Raw genomic sequence first — 22,149 nt, 5'->3', positions numbered from 1 at the left:
TTCCCCCTGTGAAAAGAGGAAAAGACGCAAGAAGAGGAGCTAGACCAACAAAACATATGGAAGACTCAGATAAGGGGGAGAAGGAGGGGGAAAGGGGAGGGGGGAAAGGAAGCACATGTAAAGGGAGTAAAGCCTCATTTTAAATGTGGGATTTTAGGCTGGTGTAGAGATGCTCTACGCCTTGCCAGATGCAGAACGTAGACTTGAAAGAAGTCACTCATTGGAGCTAATGGGAGATTTTCTTAAAATGTAACTGCAGTGCAGGGAACAGATTTAGGGAAGGGAACCATAACTGGAATGGGAAGGGTTAACCATTCTCTTCCCTGCATGCTGTGACCCTTCCCCCAAACCCCCAACCCCCATGTGGCAATTAGCCTTCATAAAGTTGCCCATTCAAGCCAAATTGCAACATGGGGGACCGATTTGGGTGTATGTGTTAAATTTGGGGAGAGATGGGCTGACCTACCCCTCCGCATGCACTGTGGCTCTCATTGGCTTCAATGGGGGGTCAACCCCAATGGGACTTGACATCTTTATGTGTGCAGGGCATGTGGCCCCCAGGTTACCCATGAGGGAAAAGGTTCCCTACCAACTCTGACCTGGAGGAACGGGTAGTCAATCAGTACTCTAACCTCCATGCTAAGGCTAAAAGCAACAGTTGGGTCTTTTCTCAAACATCCCAATCTAGTCACATTAATTTATTCTGTCTTTGTGGATTCTCTATTCCTGTCATCGTGACAGTATTCATCTCTACCCTCAATGACCTATTATTGGAGATTCTCTTTGAAGCAACAGAAAATGCAGGAAACGCAACTAGTGTGCGTGGATGCACACACACACATACACACACACACGTCTTACTTGAAAAGAGTTACTACTGGCAAGAGTGGCTGATCAAGAACATTCAGTAACTGGACATATGTTTTAAAACCGGGCTTCCCTGTAAACTCCAGTGCCTCACCTGCCCTTTTTTAAACATTCGGGAGGTCTGACTGAACCTCTTTAGCTCTCTAGCATGTAACATTACCACCCAGTAAAAAATCAAAAGAGCACAACAAGGGGTGAAGAAGATCTCAGTGAAATGTTGCTGAGGTGCATCTCCAAACTATATGGGGGTCTATACACTATAGCGGAGGAGTGAGCAACTTGTGGCCCTCCAGGGGTTTTGCCCTACAACTCTCATCATCTTTCACTATTGGCTATGCTGGCTAGGGCTGATGGGCAATGTGTCACCCTCAAAACATCTTGAAGGCCACAAATAGCCCACCCTTGCTATAGAGAGCTGAAATTGTGCAGTTAGCTCTTTCTTGTCATTTTTAGTATTGAGGATGCTACTTATGAAAGATTGGTAGACTCATGGCCAGTTTGCATGCTCACAGAGGGGAAATAAGTATGGTGGCTTATTCCCCAATTGCCCGCACATGCTAGTTGCATGCCCATGGGCTGTTGTAGGGTTCTGGATGGCTTGTTACTCATGGCAACAAGCTGCCCTGGCTACATGACATGACAAGCTGTGCTGCCAAAGGTAATTATGCAAATCCCCCTGGCATGTGACCAGCACATGAGGCACATCTCTGCTCCATGATCGTGCAAACCCAGTAACTGATTTCTCTGCTGATGTTAAAATGTGTATGCTGAATTATTAAAATTGTTTTCAGTAGCTAGTTCTTATTATGAGGCCTGCACCTAAGGGTATACAAGTCTTCCTTACCAGTTTCCATTTAATGCTTTATCACATTACTATTAACTGAATCCTAAACATTATGTGCCCACTGAGAAGTCTTGGATCTAGATCAGGAACTGTGTGCTTTCTCAAGAGTCAAAAAGAAAAACAGATGTAGTTGCAAGCTATGTCATCAAAGTAATGCATGCTGGATAAAATGAACTGTAAAGAACACAAACGGTGATAGGAATCCATAGGAAAAATCAAAAGCCAGAAAATCTCAAGCAAACCTTATCCTAATGAAGCATAAGGATCCCTTGTATTTCTTCCTAAAGTGCATGGGCTGAGGCACCTCCTCACACAAAATGAACCACCAGTGGTTAAGCACATTTCCACTCCTGATTGATTCCTCAGATATCTTCCCCACAAATTAATCCCCCACGACCTACATCACATCTTTATCTGCTTTCTTTCCCCACTGTGACCACATCTCCTGTGATAGCCCCAAACTCTCTAAGGGTGGGGAAAGGGAATGAACATCATGAATAATCTCTTGAATTCAGAGGCAAACTCACAAAGGAAAGCTGTAGACTTGCACCCCACCCCAATTTCCCCTACACATACATAGAGCAGGGGATGAGTGTTGTTTGGTTTTGTTTTTTGCTATTGAATAGGTGGACATTTTGTTTTAGTAGTATAGATAAAAACAAGAGCAAAACACAAACAAGTGAAAAACTCTGCATCTCCCCTGTTCTTATCTTCTAAGAAAAATAGGTGATGGTATTTCAGCAGCTCCATGACATATGTTCCCTTCTATCCATTAACTTTAAAGAAATGATGGCAGTATAGAAAGTAGTAGCACAGTTCAACACTTAACAAAATACATTCCACACTGAATACTTCCCTACCTTGGAGACATGCCAAATGTAGGTGGGGCTACAGAAATTGCATTCAATGACAGTGATGGAAGGAGAAGTTCCCAGGTCTGTATATTCTTCACTAGTATCTTTTACTTGTGATATCAAAGTTTGAGAACTTCCAGCCTCCCAGAAGTATGTTTTGCAGCAGCTCCATAAATTCTTACTCTGGTCCTTTTTGCACTCTCTTTGTAATGAGGGTGTTTTATATGCCTAAGTGTATATTTATAAAAGGTGATGGATGTGGATGTGATTTCTACATAAGCCAATGATACAACCCAGCATGCAAGGTAAGTATATTTAATCCTACTGATTAAATATTGAACCATAGACTGGAGCTGAAAACAAGACAGATTTGTAGATGATGTGAAGAATCCTACCCGGTTGCTTTCAAACTTAGAGCGATCATTGTTTGCCTTGGCTGTCTTTTCAGCAAGTTTCTTCTGCCTTTGAGGGCCTTTCCCAAAGAAGATATAGTTGACAAAGGCATATTCAAGTAAGGCCAAGAAGACAAATACAAAGCAGCCCATAAGATACATGTCAATGGCTTTGACATAGGGAATCTTAGGCAAAGTCTCTCTGAGATGAGTATTGATAGTTGTCATAGTAAGCACAGTTGTGATACCTAAAAATTGGGAGAAAGGCAAGTACATTTAGATCTTTCATGGATTACGTCTGTGTCTTCTTCTAAAAGCCATTTCCAGGAGCTTTTAAGTGTTAGGAGTTAGTCAATGAAACTGAGAGAAGGGAAAACTATTTAATTATTTACTTATATTTAAATGTATATCCTGCCTTTTCCTCCAAGGAGTAGCATAGCTCTGTAAAGTCTATAGTGATGTTTTCTCCAGTATTTCTTGGATGTCTGGCCTATTAAGATCAAAGTGATTTGGAACAGGAAATAATAGTCTCTGGATTTATAGTACTGGTTTGCTCCAAAAATACCTACATGTTACTTGCTATAAAATTGATTTTGCTAAGCTAAAAGCTGCTCAAATTTGTGATATGTGAAATCCCTTAAAAGGCATAGGCTGAAAGGAGACATAAAGGCAAGCTAAAAGGGGGATTCCCTCTGAAATCCTATAAGCATATAGAATTGATGTAGCCCAGTGGTTTTCGAACTGTGTTCCAGGAAATCCTAGCATTTCTTGGAAACCTATCAGTGGAGAGTCACTGGAGACTTAACAGGAAGACTGGTAATGGTGGACAAACCAGTGCTATGTGAACTGTGTATGAGCCTTAGAACACTTCGAAGAATCCACTACAAGATGCAGGTGTTCTGTGGTAGATGAGTTGATATAGGAACAGTACCTTGAAGCAAGAAAGTTGGAAAACCATTAATGTTGCCAATAGTACATATTTTGCACATGAGAGCTGACAATGGGACTAGGTACAATTCAGTGAAAATTCAGCACTTCTAAGTCCCACTGTAATGAATGGACCTTAAGGACACTGATCTAACTGTAAGTTAGCCCATAGCTGTAAACATAAAATCCAAGTGGGAATCCATGAAGAACTGGGAAGATAAAGAGGAGGCAAAGGACAGAACGGGGCTCCAGAAACTTTCCCTGAGCTCAGTCCCTGCATACAACAGATTCAATCATACCAGAATTTACTTCTATTTGGGGAACTCAAATTAGAGATTTCAAAAAGGTTGTTACACCACTGAGGGATGAGTGTACTGATCGTGAATCGTCCAAGATGACATGATCTTGGTATACATGATCTTCAAATATTAACATGTAACAAGTTCTAGTAACCCATATTTGATGTGACATATTAAATAATATCCCACTCATCCTCATTCCAATCCATACCAAGAGCAACTCTTGCTGCTGATGCGTCATAATTGATCCAGAATGACACCCATGATAAAATGGTAATCAGGATCGATGGCATGTAGGTTTGAAGAATAAAATATCCAATATTCCTCTTCAACTTAAAACTCAGTGACAGTCTTGGATAGGCACCTATCAGAAATGGAGGGAAATACACAGGTTTCAGTTACAATTTTTCTCCAATATAAATACTGATGACACTAATAAGACAGAATAATTTTACCTTCTATAGAAACAAAAACACATTTGATAGACTGTTTTGATATCTATAGAACAGTGAATGAAATACAGTGCATTCACACTGAAATTAATGTGCATTAGCAGAAATCTATCTTTCTTGTGAACAAAGATCTGGCAGTCAATCTTCTGGTGTTTTGTGTAGAAAACAGATAAAGTTAATTTACAATTATCACTCAGCTCTCAAATATCACTGTAAAATGCTTTTCTTTTCTTTTCAATCAACAGACATTATCCTGTTACTTTGTTTACAAATTAGCTTGACTCACAGGCAATACTCCCAAAATCTTTTAATCAAGAGAATTCTGACTGATGACTTGGTTCAGGACACAGAATTTGCATTGCTGTTCTTGAATGCATACTTCTTGCTGTACAATTCAATAAATGTCTGTGCTTTAAGTATTGTTACTGTTCTAATTTACAATAACCCCTTATTATCACCCCTACCCCAAAGTACAAGGTCTGCATGATCCATCACTTGCAGCAACTCTACATATTTGGTGAGGGGCAATTATTTTTGTTATTCATTAAAAACATTTCCATGCTGCTTTATATTTAAAAATATCCAAAGTGATGTACAGATAAAATAATACAATCAAAACAAGATGAAACACAGAATAATTCATAATAAATATAATATCCAATCTGGTCCTAGCCACTGCAGGCACTTGGATTTCCAATGACAGTGATGGAGCTAGGAGTACTCTCAGACTATGTACCTGCTATTTCACAGATACATAGTCTGGTAGAGCACATGATTTCATGCAGAAATTCAATCCCTGGAATCTCTAGTTTAAAAGACTTTCCTAGAATGTAGGGATGGACGAAAGGGACTTTCCTCGTCCCGCAGCTTGCTTCGCGGTGGGGAGAAGGTGCTTCGGTTCTCCCCCCGAAGTTCAGGAGGGGGGGGGAGGTGCCCCGCCTCGCCCGGCTGAAATTCAGGCCGGCGGGGAGGCGCCCCATCCCTCGCCGGTGAAATTCAGGTCGGGTAGGAGCGCCCCGTCTACCCGGCCGCGAAAAAAAAGTAAAAACACACACACACACCTGTGATAGGCTACGTAACGATTTACGTAGCCTATCATGGCTAGATTTCCAAAGTCAGTTGTGATAGGCTATGTAAATCATCACGTAGCCTATCACCGGTGACTTTGGAAAAAAAAAGCGCGTACGCAAATGGCGGCTCCCATGGGGACCACCATTTGCGTTCCTTATTTTGGCACATCTAGTCTATGTAAAGATTTACGTAGACTACGGCGAAAATAAGGGCAACGCAAATAGCGTTCCCTTATTTTCGCCGTAGTCTACGTAAATCTTTACGTAGACTAGACGTGCCAAAATAAGGAATGCAAATGGCAGCGCCCCATGGGCGCCGCCATTTGCGTACACGCTTCCCCCCCCCCCAATGTCACCCGTGATAGGCTACGTGACGATCAACGTAGCCTATCACGGCTGACTTTGGAAATCTAGCCATGATAGGCTACGTAAATCGTTACGTAGCCTATCACGGGTGTGTGTGTTGTTGTTTTTTACTTTACTTTTTTTTTTTGCAATGGCGGTGGTGGCAGCAGGTCGGGAGACCAGCTGTCGCCCCCGCCCCCGCCAAACCGCCGCCAAACCGCCGCCGGGACCCGCCACCGAGAGGGACATTTGCCGAAGGTAAGTCCCATCCCGGGGGGGGGGGGGGGCGGGGGGCCAGCGGAGAATTTCCCCAACACTTTCGGGGGCCTGAATGCGTCAGCACTCGGCCTCCCGAAGATTCGTGGAGAAATTCTCCGCCAACCCTACTAGAATGTCCCTAATGTCTCTGGCAGTCTTGGCCCAACCAATTCTTCCAAGCCCCACAGCAGGGGCATTGTTATATAATGGCTCACCTGGGCACGGGCCCTGGATCTTTTTGAGCTGTGCCCCGGATCTTTTGAGCTGTCCCAATTGCCACTTTTTTACATTTTCCCATTGACTTGCATTGGAAAACAGAAACGGCCATAACTTTTTATTTTGTATGATAAATACATGACATTTGGAGACCTGGTAGCCCCCAAGGACCTTATTGAATCTGCCAGTTTCAGGCAGTTAGGTGTAGTGGCTTTTGTGCTAGTCACAGGTACAATTTGCTATTTTCAAGAAAATCTGTCAAAGCAAAGAGCTATATTTTTTGTGTGCTTCCACACAAAGTGCATAGAGTTTGGGGACCTGGCAGCCCCAATATAGATGACAGAATCTGCCAAATTTCAGACAGTTATGCCTACTGGATTTTGTGCTAGTCACAGGTAAAAATGGCTTTTTTCAAGAAAATGTGTCAAAGCAAAGAGCTATAATGTTTTTGTTCTTCCATATAAGTGCATGGAATTTGGGGACCTGGCAGCCCCTATATAGATGACAGAATCTGCCAAATTTCAGGAAGTTAGCTCCAGTGGCTTTTGTGCTAGCCATGTGTAAAATTTGTGCTAGCCTTTTCTCAAAGACTAAAACAATAAAGACTAAAACAGTAAAAACTGCCAGGTCATGCAGGGAATTAGAGATCCTAATTAGAAGGTGTTTAAGGTGACCATTAGGAGATCACTATCCCTAAACTCTGGTGTAGGTTTTTTTTGAGATGCAAGCCCTCCCCTCCCCCTACTTTTCTGCTCTTACATGCCCACTGTTGGGAGCTTGCTGTCAGGGTGGAAACTGAGCCCAGAGCAGTTCTGATTCTGAGGAGGATCAGCAATCCATGGGAGAGGAGCCAGCTCATCCCTCACAGGCACAGCAGCTGGCAGAGTTTCCTCCTGCCGGCATTCCTGAGATAGATAGTGATCCTAGCAGTGAGAAAGTGTGGGAGGGGGGCTTGCTAGACGCTCGACACAGATGCAGGGAGTGACGAATGATGGAGGGCGCGGAAAGCAGGCATAGCAGCCGTTTGGCGCGCAAGCAACGGCCGCCTCCCGTGGACCCAAGGAAAAGAGGGAGGATCTCTCCCTAGCCCATAAGTTCAGGGTCTTCAAGTGACTCTCTTTCAAACGGGGATCAACTGCCTACTCAGAGCATAGGCTACTCTGCTGTTCATTGCTTAGTCGCTGGTGATTAGCATCTGAAAGAGTCATTAAGTTGTAAAAGGATTAAAGCCTTGAAAAGAATCCTTTCATCTGTATCTTGAGTTGGCTATTGAAGTGTACTGAAAGAGGCAGCTAGGGTGCTCCTGACACTTGCAATGAAACTTTGAAGAGGGAGAAGGAAGGGAAGAAAGAGCTCCATGTGAAATACTGGTATTTCACACAGCACCTGATTTTACTGCTCCGAAGTGGAACCTTTGGATTCTGCAGAAGTTTAGTAGCTTCATTACACCAAAGGATCCAGTCAGCCTCCACAAACTTCTTTCTCCCCCTCCACTTTAATTTCTCCTAAATAGCTGTAGGACTCCAATTATTTCAAAAGGAGGGTTAGGACTATGTGACATCATGATCGAGGAACTGCTAAGGCTTTTAAACAGGTTCTACAGTTTAAAAAAAGCTAGAAAAAGCCCTCCGCCATCTCATCTCATAAAGTTAAGTATGTGCAATCCTTACAAACCCTCCACAGCCTCCTAAATTCTTTTGAAGTACTAACTCCCTGAAAGGAGCCACTTGGCTTAGGGAATTCTTTCTACCCCCCACCCCACCCTACATTTCCAATCACCATTCTTCTTTTCTTCTTCCCTCCCCCATCATGTTCTTTCTTTCTTTCTTTCTTTCTTTCTTTCTTTCTTTCTTTCTTTCTTTCTCTCTCTCTCTCTCTCTCTCTCTCTCTCTCTCTCTCTTTCTTTCTTTCTTTCTCCTCTTTATTCCACCCAGAGCATACCTTGGGGAATCCTTAAAGAGAATTCTCTTTGGTGGCAAGAGAAGTTCTGAACTGTATTTGACTTTATACAAGCAAACAAGAGGGTTGGTTTTTCTCCTTCTCCTCACTCAAGTCCAATGTGAACTTGAGAAAAGTGGGTTCACATGGTTGCAGAGAAACAAATCTGGGGCTGTTTTTTTTGTCAGTTGCAATTATCCAGCAATAGGAAGGGCTGTAGCTCAGTGGTAGAGTGCATGCTTGGCCATCAGAAGGTCCCAGGTTCAATCCCCAGCATCTCCAGGGAGGGCTAGGAAAGAATCCTGCCTGAAACTCTGGAGAGCTGCTGCTGCCAGTCAGTATCAACAGTACTGTGCTAGATGGACCCAGGGTCTGACTCAGTATAAGGCAGCTTTCTATGTTCCTATGAACAGAAAGATTTAATAAAAATAGGAGTTTTTGGTTTGTTTTTTTAAGTGGAGGGAAGATAAATACTGCTCATTCATACAATCCTATGTATGTCTACTCAGAAACTCCATTATGTTTAATGAGGCTTACCTTCAGGAAAGTGTGCATAAGATTCCAGCACAAGTTACTTTTGTGGGGAGATTTGCACCTTGGTGTTCTGCATGTTTACTCAGAAATAAGTCCTGAGTTGTGAGCATGGTATTGTAGGCTTAATACAGTGCCTACCCAATTCCATCTAATGAATTGACGCATGTTTTGTAATTTGTGTGTCTTTTTTTCATTTTGCCTGAACTCTAGCTTCAGTGGTGACTGTAGGGATGGCGGAGAATTTCTCCACAAATCTCGGGGAGGCCGAATGCCAAGGCATTCGGCCCCCCGAAATTGGCAGTGAAATTCTCTGCCCCCCCGCCCCCCCCGGGATGGGACTTACCTCCCTCGAATGTCCCTCTCGGCGGCGTGTCCCAGCGGCATTTTGGCGGCATTTCGGCGGGGGCGGGGGCGGCGGCCGGACTTCCGACCGGCTGCCACCGCCGCCATTACAAAGTGAATGTAAAACACACACACACACGTGATAGGCTACATAACGATTTACATAGCCTATGACGGCTAGATTTCCAAAGTCAGCTGTGATAGGCTACGTAAATCGTTACGTAGCCTATCACGGGTGACTTTGAAAAAAAAAAAGCACGTACGCAAATGGCGGCGCCCATGGGTGCCGCCATTTGCATTCCTTATTTGGGCCTGGGTAGTCTAAGTAAAGATTTACGTAGACTACGGTGGAAATAAGAGCAACGCTATTTTGCGTACGCGTTTTTTTTTTTCAAAGTCACCCATGATAGGCTATGTAATGATTTACGTAGCCTATCACGGCTGACTTTGGAAATCTAGCCGTGATAGGCTACGTAAATCATTACGTAGCCTATCACGTGTGTGTGGGTTTTTTTTTTTACATTCACTTTTTTATTTCGTGGTCAGGGAGACGGGGCGCTTCTCCCCGGCCTGAATTTTGGCCGGGCGAGGCGGGGCGCCTCCCCCCCGGCCTGAACTTCGGGGGGAGAACCGAAGCGACTCCCCCCCACTGCAAAGCAAGCTTCGGGACCAGGTAAGTGACTTTTGTACATCCCTCGTGGTGAGGGAAAGGCACTTTGTACATGCTCAGAGTTTCTCCATAACTTAATCCTAGTTTTTAAAACAGACTCATTGGCTGAAACCTGATGAAGTCTTGGCACAAATAAAGTTATGGGGAGGAAGGTACATTGACAGCTTGTGCATAACAAGGAGGAAGTAGAGGAGAGTTGCACAGAACAAGAGAACTGTTTTTATGAAGAGTTGCTGGAGGATGGTAGGAAGAGGAGGGGTGATTGCATAGAGGGGAATAGAATTGGTAGGGGGAGAATGTAAGTGCTCAGTGGTGAAAGAAAGCATTCTGCATATGCTCGGAGGCACTCTATATTTAAGAACACAAGAAGAGCCATGCTGCATGAGACCATGGTCCATCTAGTCCAGCATTCCGTTCACACAGTGGCCAACCAGATGCCCACGGGAAACCCACAAGGAGGACATGAGTGCAATAGCACCTTCCTACCCATGTTCCCCTGCTGCTTATATTGGTGAAATGTAAATAAATTCTAGTCATTCTAAATCTGCATGCATGTATATCCTTCAGAAACTTTGCAGGTTTCTTGCCTGGGAGACACTTGTAATGACCTGTGCATTTTCATACAAATTTACCCAAAAAAACTATTGAGAAAGGGGTGAAGGGAAAGCAAATCACTCCCTCCCCCAAACTGGAGAACTCCCCTTCCACATGAACTGCTGCACCTATCCTTCTGAAATTTGCTGGTTTCTTACTTAGGGACAGCTCTAGGCTGTCTGTAACTTTCAGAACAATGGTCCACAAGGAAAATAAGGAGAGAAGTATGTCCTCTTTTGGAGACCTCAAAATGTCAAGGCCACCCTTGCACAAAAACCCTTGTAGTTATCATTCTGAAATTTGGAGACATGATCTCCTCTGATGGGGCAATGAATCCTGAAATGTTTATCCAATTCTTCCAAGTAATAAAAATGTTATTGGCAGTTCCCTTTAAAAGAAAATCAAAATATAAACCCTGCACCTATTTTTCTGACATTGGGCAGGTGTAATCCCCTTCTAGGGGGCTACTATGCCTGAAATGATCATCCAGTTCTGACCAAGAGAAAAAGTTACAGTTTTGTTTTTGTTTTTAATTTCCAATTGGAGTCAACAGGAAGCATGAAGACTCATTTTTCCAAACCTTGACTCAGGTTTGGTGCTGAGCTGAAATGGTCCGACTACAAATTGCCCCAAGCTGAAGCGGGATGTTTTCCAAAATGCTGAATCAGGGTCTGAGTTGAAGTGGGAGGGGGCATCACTGCACACTTCTTATGTATGTATGTAATCTATACACACATGCAAGCACACCACATGCACACACCACACACACACACACAAACACACATATGCAAATGTGTGTTATGGGCCTGTGCCCCAGATCTTTTAAGAACCTAGCAACACCCCTGTGCCCACAGTGGTTTTGGATGCAAATCTTTATATCCTTTACTCCAGAGCACCATAAAAGCATGGAACATAACCAGTTATCCTTTATTTCAGTCCCCCTAACACTGAAGTGTCCTTTGTTTTTATAGCTATGACCAGGAAGCAAACTTAAGTCATCTCTATGGCCATATAAAGACAAAAATGGGCATATACAAAAGAGCTAATAAAGTGGGAAATCTACAACATAAGAAGCACTTGCCTGTGGCGAACACGACATTCCTGGACACCAGTTTGTATTCCACAATAGAAAACTGAGGAAGCTCAATTCTCTCCACTCCAGAGACTGCATTATCCCCACCTCTCCAGTAAAATTCTATGTCATCTGTTGTATATCCATCTGTAAACAACATACAAATGCTTAAGCATCTTGGGTCTCAAAATATAATACTGAGAGTTGCTAGAGGAAATGCAAAATTCTTGATTATTCCTCCCTGCCATAATTTTGTTTGAGTCTTTATTGATCCCCAGAGAAGAGCATCAAACATACCCTCTCCCAACCAGTGCAGTAGAATGTGTCTTCCCAATCATATTTTGTTGACTAATAATGAAATGTATCTATCAAGCTATGAAGGACGTCCATCGTTCAGGAACCATAAGAACAAGCCATGGGCCTATTAGACTCTGAGTCCGTCTCTTTTCCACAGATCTGCCTGAAACATCTGTCAGCTCCCAGGATGAGAACCACTGCCCATCAGATATATCATCTATCTTTGTTTTTGTTTGTTTATATTTAGAGGGGCAAAACCATTTTCTCTTGTCTTCATACTAAGAATTCATGCTGTAGTTATGTGTTTACAAGAAACTAATAGATACGTATTGCATGGTTGTTCTTATCCACCTGCGAAGAATTTACACAATAAATGTAAAGATACGGATAGTCAAAAACGAGACAAAATAGGAGGCTTTTTTCAGGAATACTGAAATATTTCACAGGAATACCCTGTGAAAAGCAGTACACCTTTCAGCAATTCAGCATAAGGGTGGGAAAAATCATCCTAGCTCTGAATTATCTGTGTAATGTTGTCCTATAGCCAAATATGATTGGCTACATGGCATCATTACTGAGTCATGATGTCATCATGCTGCAAATGCAATCCCTGATTGGCTGGGATCATGTAGTCTCTGTTAAGAAGCCTCTGTAAAAAAAAAAGGGGGGACTAAAGGAACTAATTATCAAACAGCATAGAGCCCTCAAACAAAGGGCAGAAGGTCACAAAGGTTTTTTGATTTGGGGGACATGACAGGGGGAGATCTACTTTTGTAGCAATTATTTGCATGGAGACTTTCCACACAGTTGTAGATATAAACAGGCTCTTTCCAGCAAGAATGTTCTGCTTAAAATGGTAGGTCACAGGGGGTTTATGCTTCAGTTTTCTACAGTTTGGATCAAAACTGAAGCAAAATCAGGAGTACTGGAAATGAACCCTGAAAAGCAGGTCTCCCCCACCCCACCCCTACCCGGCACCAAGTACACTGAAAACAAGATGAAACGACTAGCATGGTCTTCACTGTCCATGTTAACCCTGCAATGTCAACAATGCAACCACTGCTCAGAGTAGTGATATCCTGGCTGAAGTGATTGGATGAAAATAATATTCAGCCCCCTATAAAAATGGCATATATGTACCTTACAACACAGCTACTTCAACAACTAGAGTAGTGTGAAAAATGTCTAATCCTATGGAAAAAAAATCAGGAAAAGATTTTAGCAGTGCTATGAGGCAAATCTGAGACAGATGGCCTAGTTCTCTCCTTGAAATTCATGGCAAAACTCCCATTAACTTCAACAGGACTGGGAGTAGGCCAAGTGTAATTTACACAAAAGAGTTCATTAGCGTGTATTGATATTTTATGTATGTAGAAATTCCCTGTACCCACCACATTGTAGAAGAAAAAGCGGGCGCTCTTGCAACACAAATTTAAATGATATGAACACTCCAATTACAAAAAACAACTAGATTGGAGAGGGAGATTCTACTTGTTATGTGGAACTGAATTTCTAATCATAAGTAGATCTATCTGACAGCCCAGGGGGGCTGTATCAAGATCACTTATCCATAATAAAGTAAACTGAACGCAAATTGAATCTCAGTGCTTGCTGTCTTCAAAGTGAATCTGATTAAAACACGAACACCAGTTCTGCTGTGCTGTAGATAAGCATCTAGTCATTGCTCTTGCCTAATCAGACTGGCATTTCACTTTTTCATGCCTTTCAGTTTCAAATTTTTTTCACAACATCTTGCAAATCATGTGATAGAAACTTATTTTTCCATATAAAAAATGAAAAAAAAAGATCTCCCAATTTTTTAAGAGGAAAAAAGTAGAATGGGCATAAACCAGACAAAGTTAAGTCCTTAATGGGACTTAAAAAGTCCTTACTGGGATCTTAAAGGGGAACCTTTATGCACATGCTTAACCTTTCCATTTACATCTATTGAAGCTGCACGTGCTTAACTTTGCCTGGATCACACCCAATAGATATAGTATTCAGAAGCTGCTATTTTGTCCTATGTTACCCTACCCAGTGTTGGCCCCAGGTTTGCGGGGGGTGCACCTTGGGCAAGATGTCCTCAGGGGCCACCCCTCCCTCAGTAGCCCCACTCTTTTTCATCTCTATCGCTGCTGTCCATTTGCTCGCACTGCTGTTCTGGATCCAATCTGCACCACCACCCAGAGGAAGAAGGCAAGGCAAGTGGATGCTGCTCATCCTTCTCCTTGTTCCTGTCATGGCTCAGTCACTTGGAGAGGATAGCTGAACACGCCGCTGTAGCAAGGAGGAAGAGCAGCAGGGGTTCTGGGTTTGTCAATGGATCCCCATTGGGGTGTGAGCCTAGGCAGATGCCCAGCAATGCTGACCTTTGATGCCAGCCCTGAGCCTACTCTGAGGCCTCAGGACATGATATGAGTGTATATGAGAAAACAACCAAATAAATAACCAGATAATACATTCCGCTTAAATTAATAAATAAATTAAAGTTATTATTTTGTGCAAAATACTGCACCTGACTGAAATTAGTAAAACAAGCATCTGTGTATCTACATACAGCTCTCTATTTCCAGTGTACAATTCTGTTCATCTAATGGGTATCTTCTCAAGTCCATCATGCAAGCTGCGGTGGTTGTGATCCTGAAACAAAACACAACAAGATCAGTATTATAGGACCCAAACCCAATATCACCATAAATCAAAATAATATTTTTTAGAAAAATAAGGACTGATAAATAACAAGAACATGAGTTTATAATTAGGTAGCTCTTCCTTCACTGGAGCTTAATGTCTCTCTTCCTGCACAACCATATACAACTCAAGACAAATGGATGGGAAACTGATTTTACTGATTCATTAAAAAATGTATTCTTTCATAGGTTTATGATAATTTGCAAAGCAAAAAATATAATACTAATGAAAGACTATCCTTGTTAGTGTAAGAGAAGTACATATTTAATTACAGTACATATATACTGGTTTTCAAATATGTTACAAAATGGTTTATATTTAAAACAAGTCATACAGAACAATTAAAATAGCAAGACAAAATTTCAAGTTGAACAAGATGATTCAACAGCAGCTTATCAAATAAGCAGGAGATTGTCAAAGGCGACACAAAACAAGTAAGTTTTTGCCATTTCTAGAAAGCAATCAGTGAAGGGGCTGCACGCACTTCCCCACATGAAGAGTGCATTCAACATTGTTGGGAGAGCTACTGAAGAATGCATTCCACATGGTTACACTAAGCTTTTTATTCTTTGTGAAAGTCAGTCTTGGCATCAGCTGAAGTTGGAATTCTAAGCACAACCTCTCTGGCAGATCTCAAATCCCTGGGATATTTATACATTCACTGATGCATGGAGTAATTACCATAGGACTGAAAAGAGCCCCTTTTCTTCTCTCCCCACCAACAGCATGTGAAAGAACAGGCAGTAGACAGGGCATTATAGGAAATGGGCTTCAAAGTGTGACTATAGGTCCTCATTCTCTGGGTAGCCCAAGTTTATTGAGCCCCTGAGCTTGAGTGACTTGCACAGTGTAGAAAAGGAGGGCTGGATAGGACCATGAGAGATTTCCACAGCAATCCCATTCTCCATAATGATCTGGAGCTCTGCCTGTGTATGTGCTGGAGAAAGCAAGAGAAACAGGGATGCCTTAAGTCCTATGAGAATTGCTGCACCCACTCTAGGAAGGACTTTCCTCATAGCACATAATAACAACTTAACAAAACATAACATTGTAAAAACAATGACCAAACTGCACCATGTATCATAGAGTTAAACAACTGTGGTGACAGCTGTTTTACAAGATTATGGACTTGTACTCTCATGTGAGTCAAGTACATTTACATGTACATCTGCTTTTATTTTTGCTTGCTATCATTATATCATATTTTGCTTTTAAGTGGGTGAAAGCCTCATTGGGGGTCTATTGAAGCCAAAAAGCAGAGTAATTTTTTTAAATAAACAAACAAGTTTGTGACCATAATGAATTGATCATATGATTGATTCAGAGTACATTCAGGACCTATTACTGCATGATACACTTAGACAGCAATCCTGTGGCCCCCAGACAGTATCTGAGGGGCCATAGGATGCTGAGAATTTCCTCTTCTGAGGCCATAGATGGAGCTATGACCTTGTGGGGGGAGAGCCAAGTTGGGATTTTCTCCCCCTCCACAAGCCGCTCACAGCCATCACAGAAAGATCCATGGTGGCTCCCTGGAAGAATCACAAAGAAGAGAAACTGTCTCTCAAGATGCAAAATAGAATTTGTTGTAAGAGGCCCAATGCATTTCAGCCTTTTTTCTTATTTAGACCTTCTTCAGGGGGTAAAGAAAAAAGTCTGCAGACTTTTTTCAGCAAAGGAGTGTTTCCTGTGTCTACTGAGTCACCAGTAGATTGACATATTGGGCCTCTTACAACAAATTCTATCTTGCATCCAGAGAGCCAGTTACTCTTCTTTGTAATTCACTTTGGATGCTCACCTCCTTCCGTCTGCTTGGCTCCCTGGAAGAGAAAGAAAGCAAGGGATGGGGCAGGGTCTATTGGTGGGACGGCCAGATCCAATGGCCTCTCCACTCCTGTCCCTCCCCTGGTAGCAAGTGTGAGTTAGAGGCCTGTCTAACACAGAATGTTCCAAAGGAGGACCAAGAGGCGGAACGCCTCTGCTGTTTCTCCTGCTGGGTTCTTGCCAGTAGGGCTTAGGATATCTAGGCTAGACATCTATAAAGATTGCACCCTTAATGTTACTATCAGAAAGGCCTTATAATGGTGTGATAAAATGTCAGTACTTACTCAGTGAAAAATACTAAAGGTTGATGAAGTAATATTCCAAGTTACCTGCCTTGCCAAGTTGTAACTTGGAAATGAGCATGCAGAAGAAGATTACAGTCATTTAAAGAGACCAAAGGGCTGTAAGGCAAATGTGCACCCAAAAGGACATTTGGAAAGGGACACAATGCTTATGACATATGCTAATACTAAAAGCATCCAAGCAAGATGGAGAACTGGAATGCTGGGTGCTCAATGGGAACATTGATATAGTGGACATATCAGAAACCTGGTGTGAGAATCAGTGGGATATGGTTATTCCTGGGCTGTTTCCAGATGGATAGTTCCTAGTACTGTCAATCAAAAGGCACTGTGCAGCTATTGCATCTTTCACTCTTTAGCAGATTTTTTTGAGATAAGGGGAGGGAAAAGAAGCAGTAGGAAAACATGGTAATGTTACAAATAAAATCCTGTGTTTGTGGCAGGGCAATTGCACAATAAATGTTTGGATGGGACCCTGAATATAAACAGAAAGGTCAAGGAGTGGCACATGGTGTGTGTGTGGGGGGGCTTTTCTTGCTCTGTATATCAAAGAGGGCAGAAAATCAAATAAACTGGAAAAGTTAAGAGGGGTAAAAAACCACTGAAAGTAGGAACATCAGTCTCAGGGCTCCTTTACATGGAGCTTTTATCCTGCTATTGAGATTGCTCGCTCATGGAAGTTTGTGGGCCCTTTAGATGATGTTGTGAACCTCCAGGGTGTCTCCAGCACTAAATGACCTTTATTCCATTTTTAAATAGAATAATTTAAATCGAAGATAATGAGCTATCAAATTACCCCATCTGTGTTCCGCTTAAGTTCCCTCTGTGAAAAGATGAAAAGTGGCAAGAAGAGGAACGAGTTCAATGAAAGATAATGAAAGACTCAAAAATGGGGAGAGGGAGCGGGAAAGGGGAGGGGGAAAAGGGAGTCCATTGTGATCCTGCATTTAAAATGGCAGCACAAAGCCCCATTTTAAATACAGGATTTTAGGCTGGTGTAGAGATGCTCTTAGTAATTTAGTCCTGGGGTTATACTGTTGTCCCCTACACACGCATACAAAACTCTGAGAGGAAAGGCTGCATAAGATTTCTGAAGGATTCACATTACAGAATGCAGGGGGAGGGGAGAGAATAAACAAAACTCATAAGTACTGCAATAGCTTCTGAGTGAAGAGTGTCCCTGCAGCTGGTCTGTGGCTTCGGGGAAGAGTTCCTTTTTACCAAGCATCTGCCAGTGCCCAGCTAATTCCCCAGGCAAGGTGCACAGAACTATTTACTATACGGAGACTATATTTCTCCAGTATGACAGCAGCAGCTGTGACTTAACATGGGCAAGTAATACCAAATCACACACCGCCCCCCCTGAAAATCATGGCACCTTAAATGGATGGGTAATCAAACTCATTTTTTTAAAAAAATGCACCATCTTGGTAATTGCTGAATTTATACAAACTTCTATATTAATTAGGAAAGTAAATTGTTTTGCAAACCATTCAAATGTAGTGGGAATGTAGCAGACAAGCTAAAATCTATGTTTTAAAAAATTATATCAACATCAATTGAACAGGGTCCATGAAATCTTATGTCAGAATAAATTTATTAGTCTTCAGGTGTCAAGGGATTCAGTTGTTGTTATTTTTAAAAAGAACAAACATAAAATGATTTGTTCCAATAAACCAAGGCCATGTTTCCACAGAAACGGAAGGGTGAAGCAAACGATACCGGAGTTTTCATGAAATCAGCATGGCTCCGCGCATGGCTCCATGAAGGAGTGCACCGCACCATTATAAGTTGCTGACAGAAACATACTACCGGGTGGGGTGGGGGGACTGGAAGTGAATGTTACCAGACTGGCAGGGGCTGCTTAACCAGTAGGAGAGGCTCCCCACTCCAGGCTCTAGTCCTCTTAATGGCAATCCAAGGAACAAGCCTCATTGACCACAACAGGATTTCCTTCTGAGTAGACTTCCCAGTCCAATGCCCCATTCTGCCCATCTTTTAATTTCCCTCTAAATACCAGGCTACCGCATTAGTAGACACCCCTGAATAAATGCGCTATTGCGCGATAGCACAAACACATGATAGAGCATTTTGGGGAACAAGCCTCATTGACTACAACAGGAGTCAGCGAGCACCCCTGAACTAATGCGCTATCACGGGATAATGCAAATGCATGTTAGTGCCATTTCATGATAGAGTGATAGCAAGATACTGACTGACATGGGGAGTATGTGTACTGATAGATCTGTGCAATTGTGTTCTAATGAGATGGTGCCTTAGCATATAATACACGAAAGCTGAACTATAAAGCTTGCAAAAGGAGACTGAAGGACACAAAAGAATATTAGCCATGGCTCCTCCCCATGGGAAGTGGGGGAAGTGACCTGAGATAAAACTTATGTTCAGGCTGTAGTGGGAGCACTTGCTTGCCTACGATATCATGCTTATGTGCACTATTGATTGTGCGTTTATTTTCAATGTGTTTTTTTTAAAAGTTGAACCTTCAGCATCCTGCTCCAAAATGGCATTGAAACTTCCAGAAAACAGGGAGGGAAAGGGTTGGGTCATTGAGGTCACAGGCAGGGATACATGCTCCCATGGGCAGGACTATGATACCTATGCAAGTGCGGGTGAAGGAACACACCCAAACGGGACCGTAAAGTAAAGAGGAAAAGTTGGACTATAACCAATCTCAGAAGAACTGTTTGTTCCGTGATAAACTCCAGGATGCCTGCTGGATGGCCACGATGTCACATAAACCGCGTGACCTCAACACCCAGCCAGGCTGAAGTACATCGCCAGTGGAAACATACCCCAAGACAGTTCCTAGCCCTTAACTTACCTTTCTGTGCCTTTTAAAAGTGGTATCACATTTAAAAGCACGTCAGGTAGATAGAAAGTAAAAATATATGTGATCAAACTAGGGATGGGCGGATTCCCTACCTGCTTCTCCGCTGGGGAATCCACCCTTGGGGGGAAGGCGATCTGTCCCTCCCCCCAGAATCCTTGCTGGCTGGCTCCGCTCCACAGTGATTCCGCAGAGCTGCCAACTGGCTCCCGAGCACCAGTGATACGGCCGCCACTGGCATGCCGTATCGCTGGCTGAGGCTGACTCCAGACACAAATGGTGTCCACTACGCCATTTGTGGCTGTAAAGCTCTTAGATTAAGCTAAATGCAGCCGTAAATGGGTAGCCTATCGCATGAAAAACCACAGACGCAAATGGCTTAGCAGATGCCATTTGTGGCTGTAAAGCCCATTTACGGCTGCATTTAGCTTAATCTAAAAGCTTTACAGCTGCAACTGGCATAGTGGACACCATTTGCGTCCAGAGTCAGCCTCAGCCAGCGATACAGCATGGCAATGGTGGCCATATTGCTGGTGCTCCGGAGCTGCTGGCAGGGAGGATCCAGCCAGGGAGGATTCCGCAGGGAGGCGAAGGTAAGGGATTCTTTCCGCCACGGAATCCTCATTGTGGTCCGTGGCAGTTTTCTCTGACATCCCTAGATCAAACACACTTTAAACAGGTACAGTCCTTCTCTCTGTAGGTGCTACAGCTTTGTGAGGAAGGATCATAGTCCTATATTTTTAATAAAATATTGCACAGCTTAGATGCTTGGAAGAAAAGGAATCTTCAAATAAGTTATAATTATATAACAACTTTAGCCTCTAATAGTGCAGTCCTATACATGTCTATTCACAAGTAAGTCCCATTGAGTTCAATAGGTCTTAGTCTCAGATAAGTGGGTATAGGATTGCACCCTTAGGGCCAACAACTCCCAGCATGAGGCCTGCTGGGTGTTGTATAACTTTTCTTCTGTCTAAACATGCATAGGATTGCACCCTTAGTTACATTAATAAGACTATTGTGAAACTTAATATGTTGCTCTATCTGTGTAGTCAGAACTATTTCTAATTTAAATGGGATTTACTCTCTAGTAAATGTGTTTAGGATTTTGTTATTACACGTTAATATTTATTTATTTATTTATTTATTTATTTATTTGCAATATTTATATACCACTTCACATCAAAAGATTTCAGACTGGTGAACAGCAAAGATCAAAGAATAAAGCACCATGTTAAACAGTTAAAACATTTTTTAAAAGACAAGTTCTAATAAGGCCGAATTTAATAAACCATGACTGGTCACTCAAGGAAGGCCTCTTGAAATAACAATGTCTTCAGGAGGCGATGGAAGGAACACAACGTTGGCGCATACCTGACCTCCAAAGGCAAGGAGTTCCATAGGAAGGGGACCAACACACTGAAGGCTCTTTTCCTGGTGGACTCCAGCTGGGCCATGGGTCCATGTGGAACCACCAGGGACATGCTCTCTGATGACCTCAGTAACTAGGCAGGTTGGTAAGGAAGGAGGCGCTCTTTCAAGTATCCTGGTCCCAAGTTGCTTAGGGCTTTGTACACTAGTACTGACACTTTAAAACCAGCCCAGTAGCAAATAGGCTGCCAGTGTAATTCCCTCAGCAAAGGAGTTGCACGCTGAAAAGGGGCAGATCCTGACAACATTCACACATAAATGCTCATCACTTCTTGACTGCACTTCAAGAGATGAGCTGCATATGTGAAACATTCACCACATTATGTTTAGAAATGGAATGTTATCCAGAAAGCATATGCCATAATACACTTGTTGGACTTTAAGGTGCCACAAGACCGTTCGTTGCTTTCACATAATTTTTCTCATCATATTAATGGAAGCAATTCACTGGATTATCAACTGTTGAATAAAAGACATCAAGCAGTTCATATGCTTGTGAAAATTATCCCTTAATATAGCAAGTTCATGTGCAATCCAGCTCCATAAGACATTTCCATTTTAAGCAACATACAGTACAAGTCCAGGTTTACTCAGAAGTAAGCCCAGGTAAGTGTTTATAGGATTGAAGCCATAGTCACTTATAATCATACTGAATATATTATATGCCTTCTATTACACATCTGGATAAATAGTATTTCCCCTCCCTCTGGAGTACAACCTCTGCAAGGTTTCATTTAATGATGCTCACAAGTACATGGATGTAGTCAGCCACTGTTTAAAATCTGAGGTTTAAATATTTACAGACCAAGTGGCACATTTTTAATTAGAGTGTCACGGCACAAGGGCAGGATGTCCTCCATCTACTTTTATCTCAGCACAAAATTAGTTGAAATGGCTGAGATGAAGATCTGTGTAAATCTAATAAAAAGTATACAGTTTTCTAAGTCTTGGGCCCTTACCTTGATATGTGAAATTCACCTGAATTCCCTACCCCTACTAATAGCTAGCATTAAAGGAATTATTGTTGTGGGGAAGAATTCACATGCCTCCCCTGCAATCTTAAATGGGTATAGTCCAGCAAC

General features: G+C 42.5%; 1 protein-coding gene across 3 annotated transcripts in view; it reads right to left on the bottom strand.

The window, feature by feature from the left end:
- Positions 1–22,149, bottom strand: part of GABRB3 (gamma-aminobutyric acid type A receptor subunit beta3) — a 258,047-nt gene that overhangs the window by 10,782 nt on the left and 225,116 nt on the right. For 2 of the 3 annotated variants that reach the window (XM_084841776.1, XM_084841778.1), the window contains 4 exons: positions 14,529–14,611; positions 11,684–11,821; positions 4,395–4,547; positions 2,961–3,205 (listed from right to left, as the gene is read on the bottom strand). In XM_084841776.1, the coding sequence (XP_084697902.1) occupies positions 2,961–3,205; positions 4,395–4,547; positions 11,684–11,821; positions 14,529–14,611 (619 nt within the window). Of the gene's footprint in view, positions 1–2,958; positions 3,206–4,394; positions 4,548–11,683; positions 11,822–14,528; positions 14,612–22,149 lie in introns of all 3 variants that reach the window. The other variant, XM_084841777.1, reaches the window with a different exon arrangement.

This window comes from Heloderma suspectum, chromosome 3, assembly GCF_057233095.1.
Source record: "Heloderma suspectum isolate Gila_16-S chromosome 3, 16-S_ref, whole genome shotgun sequence".
In the NCBI taxonomy this organism is placed as follows: Eukaryota; Metazoa; Chordata; class Lepidosauria; order Squamata; family Helodermatidae; genus Heloderma; species Heloderma suspectum.
This window is presented reverse-complemented; position numbering and strand designations above follow the sequence as displayed.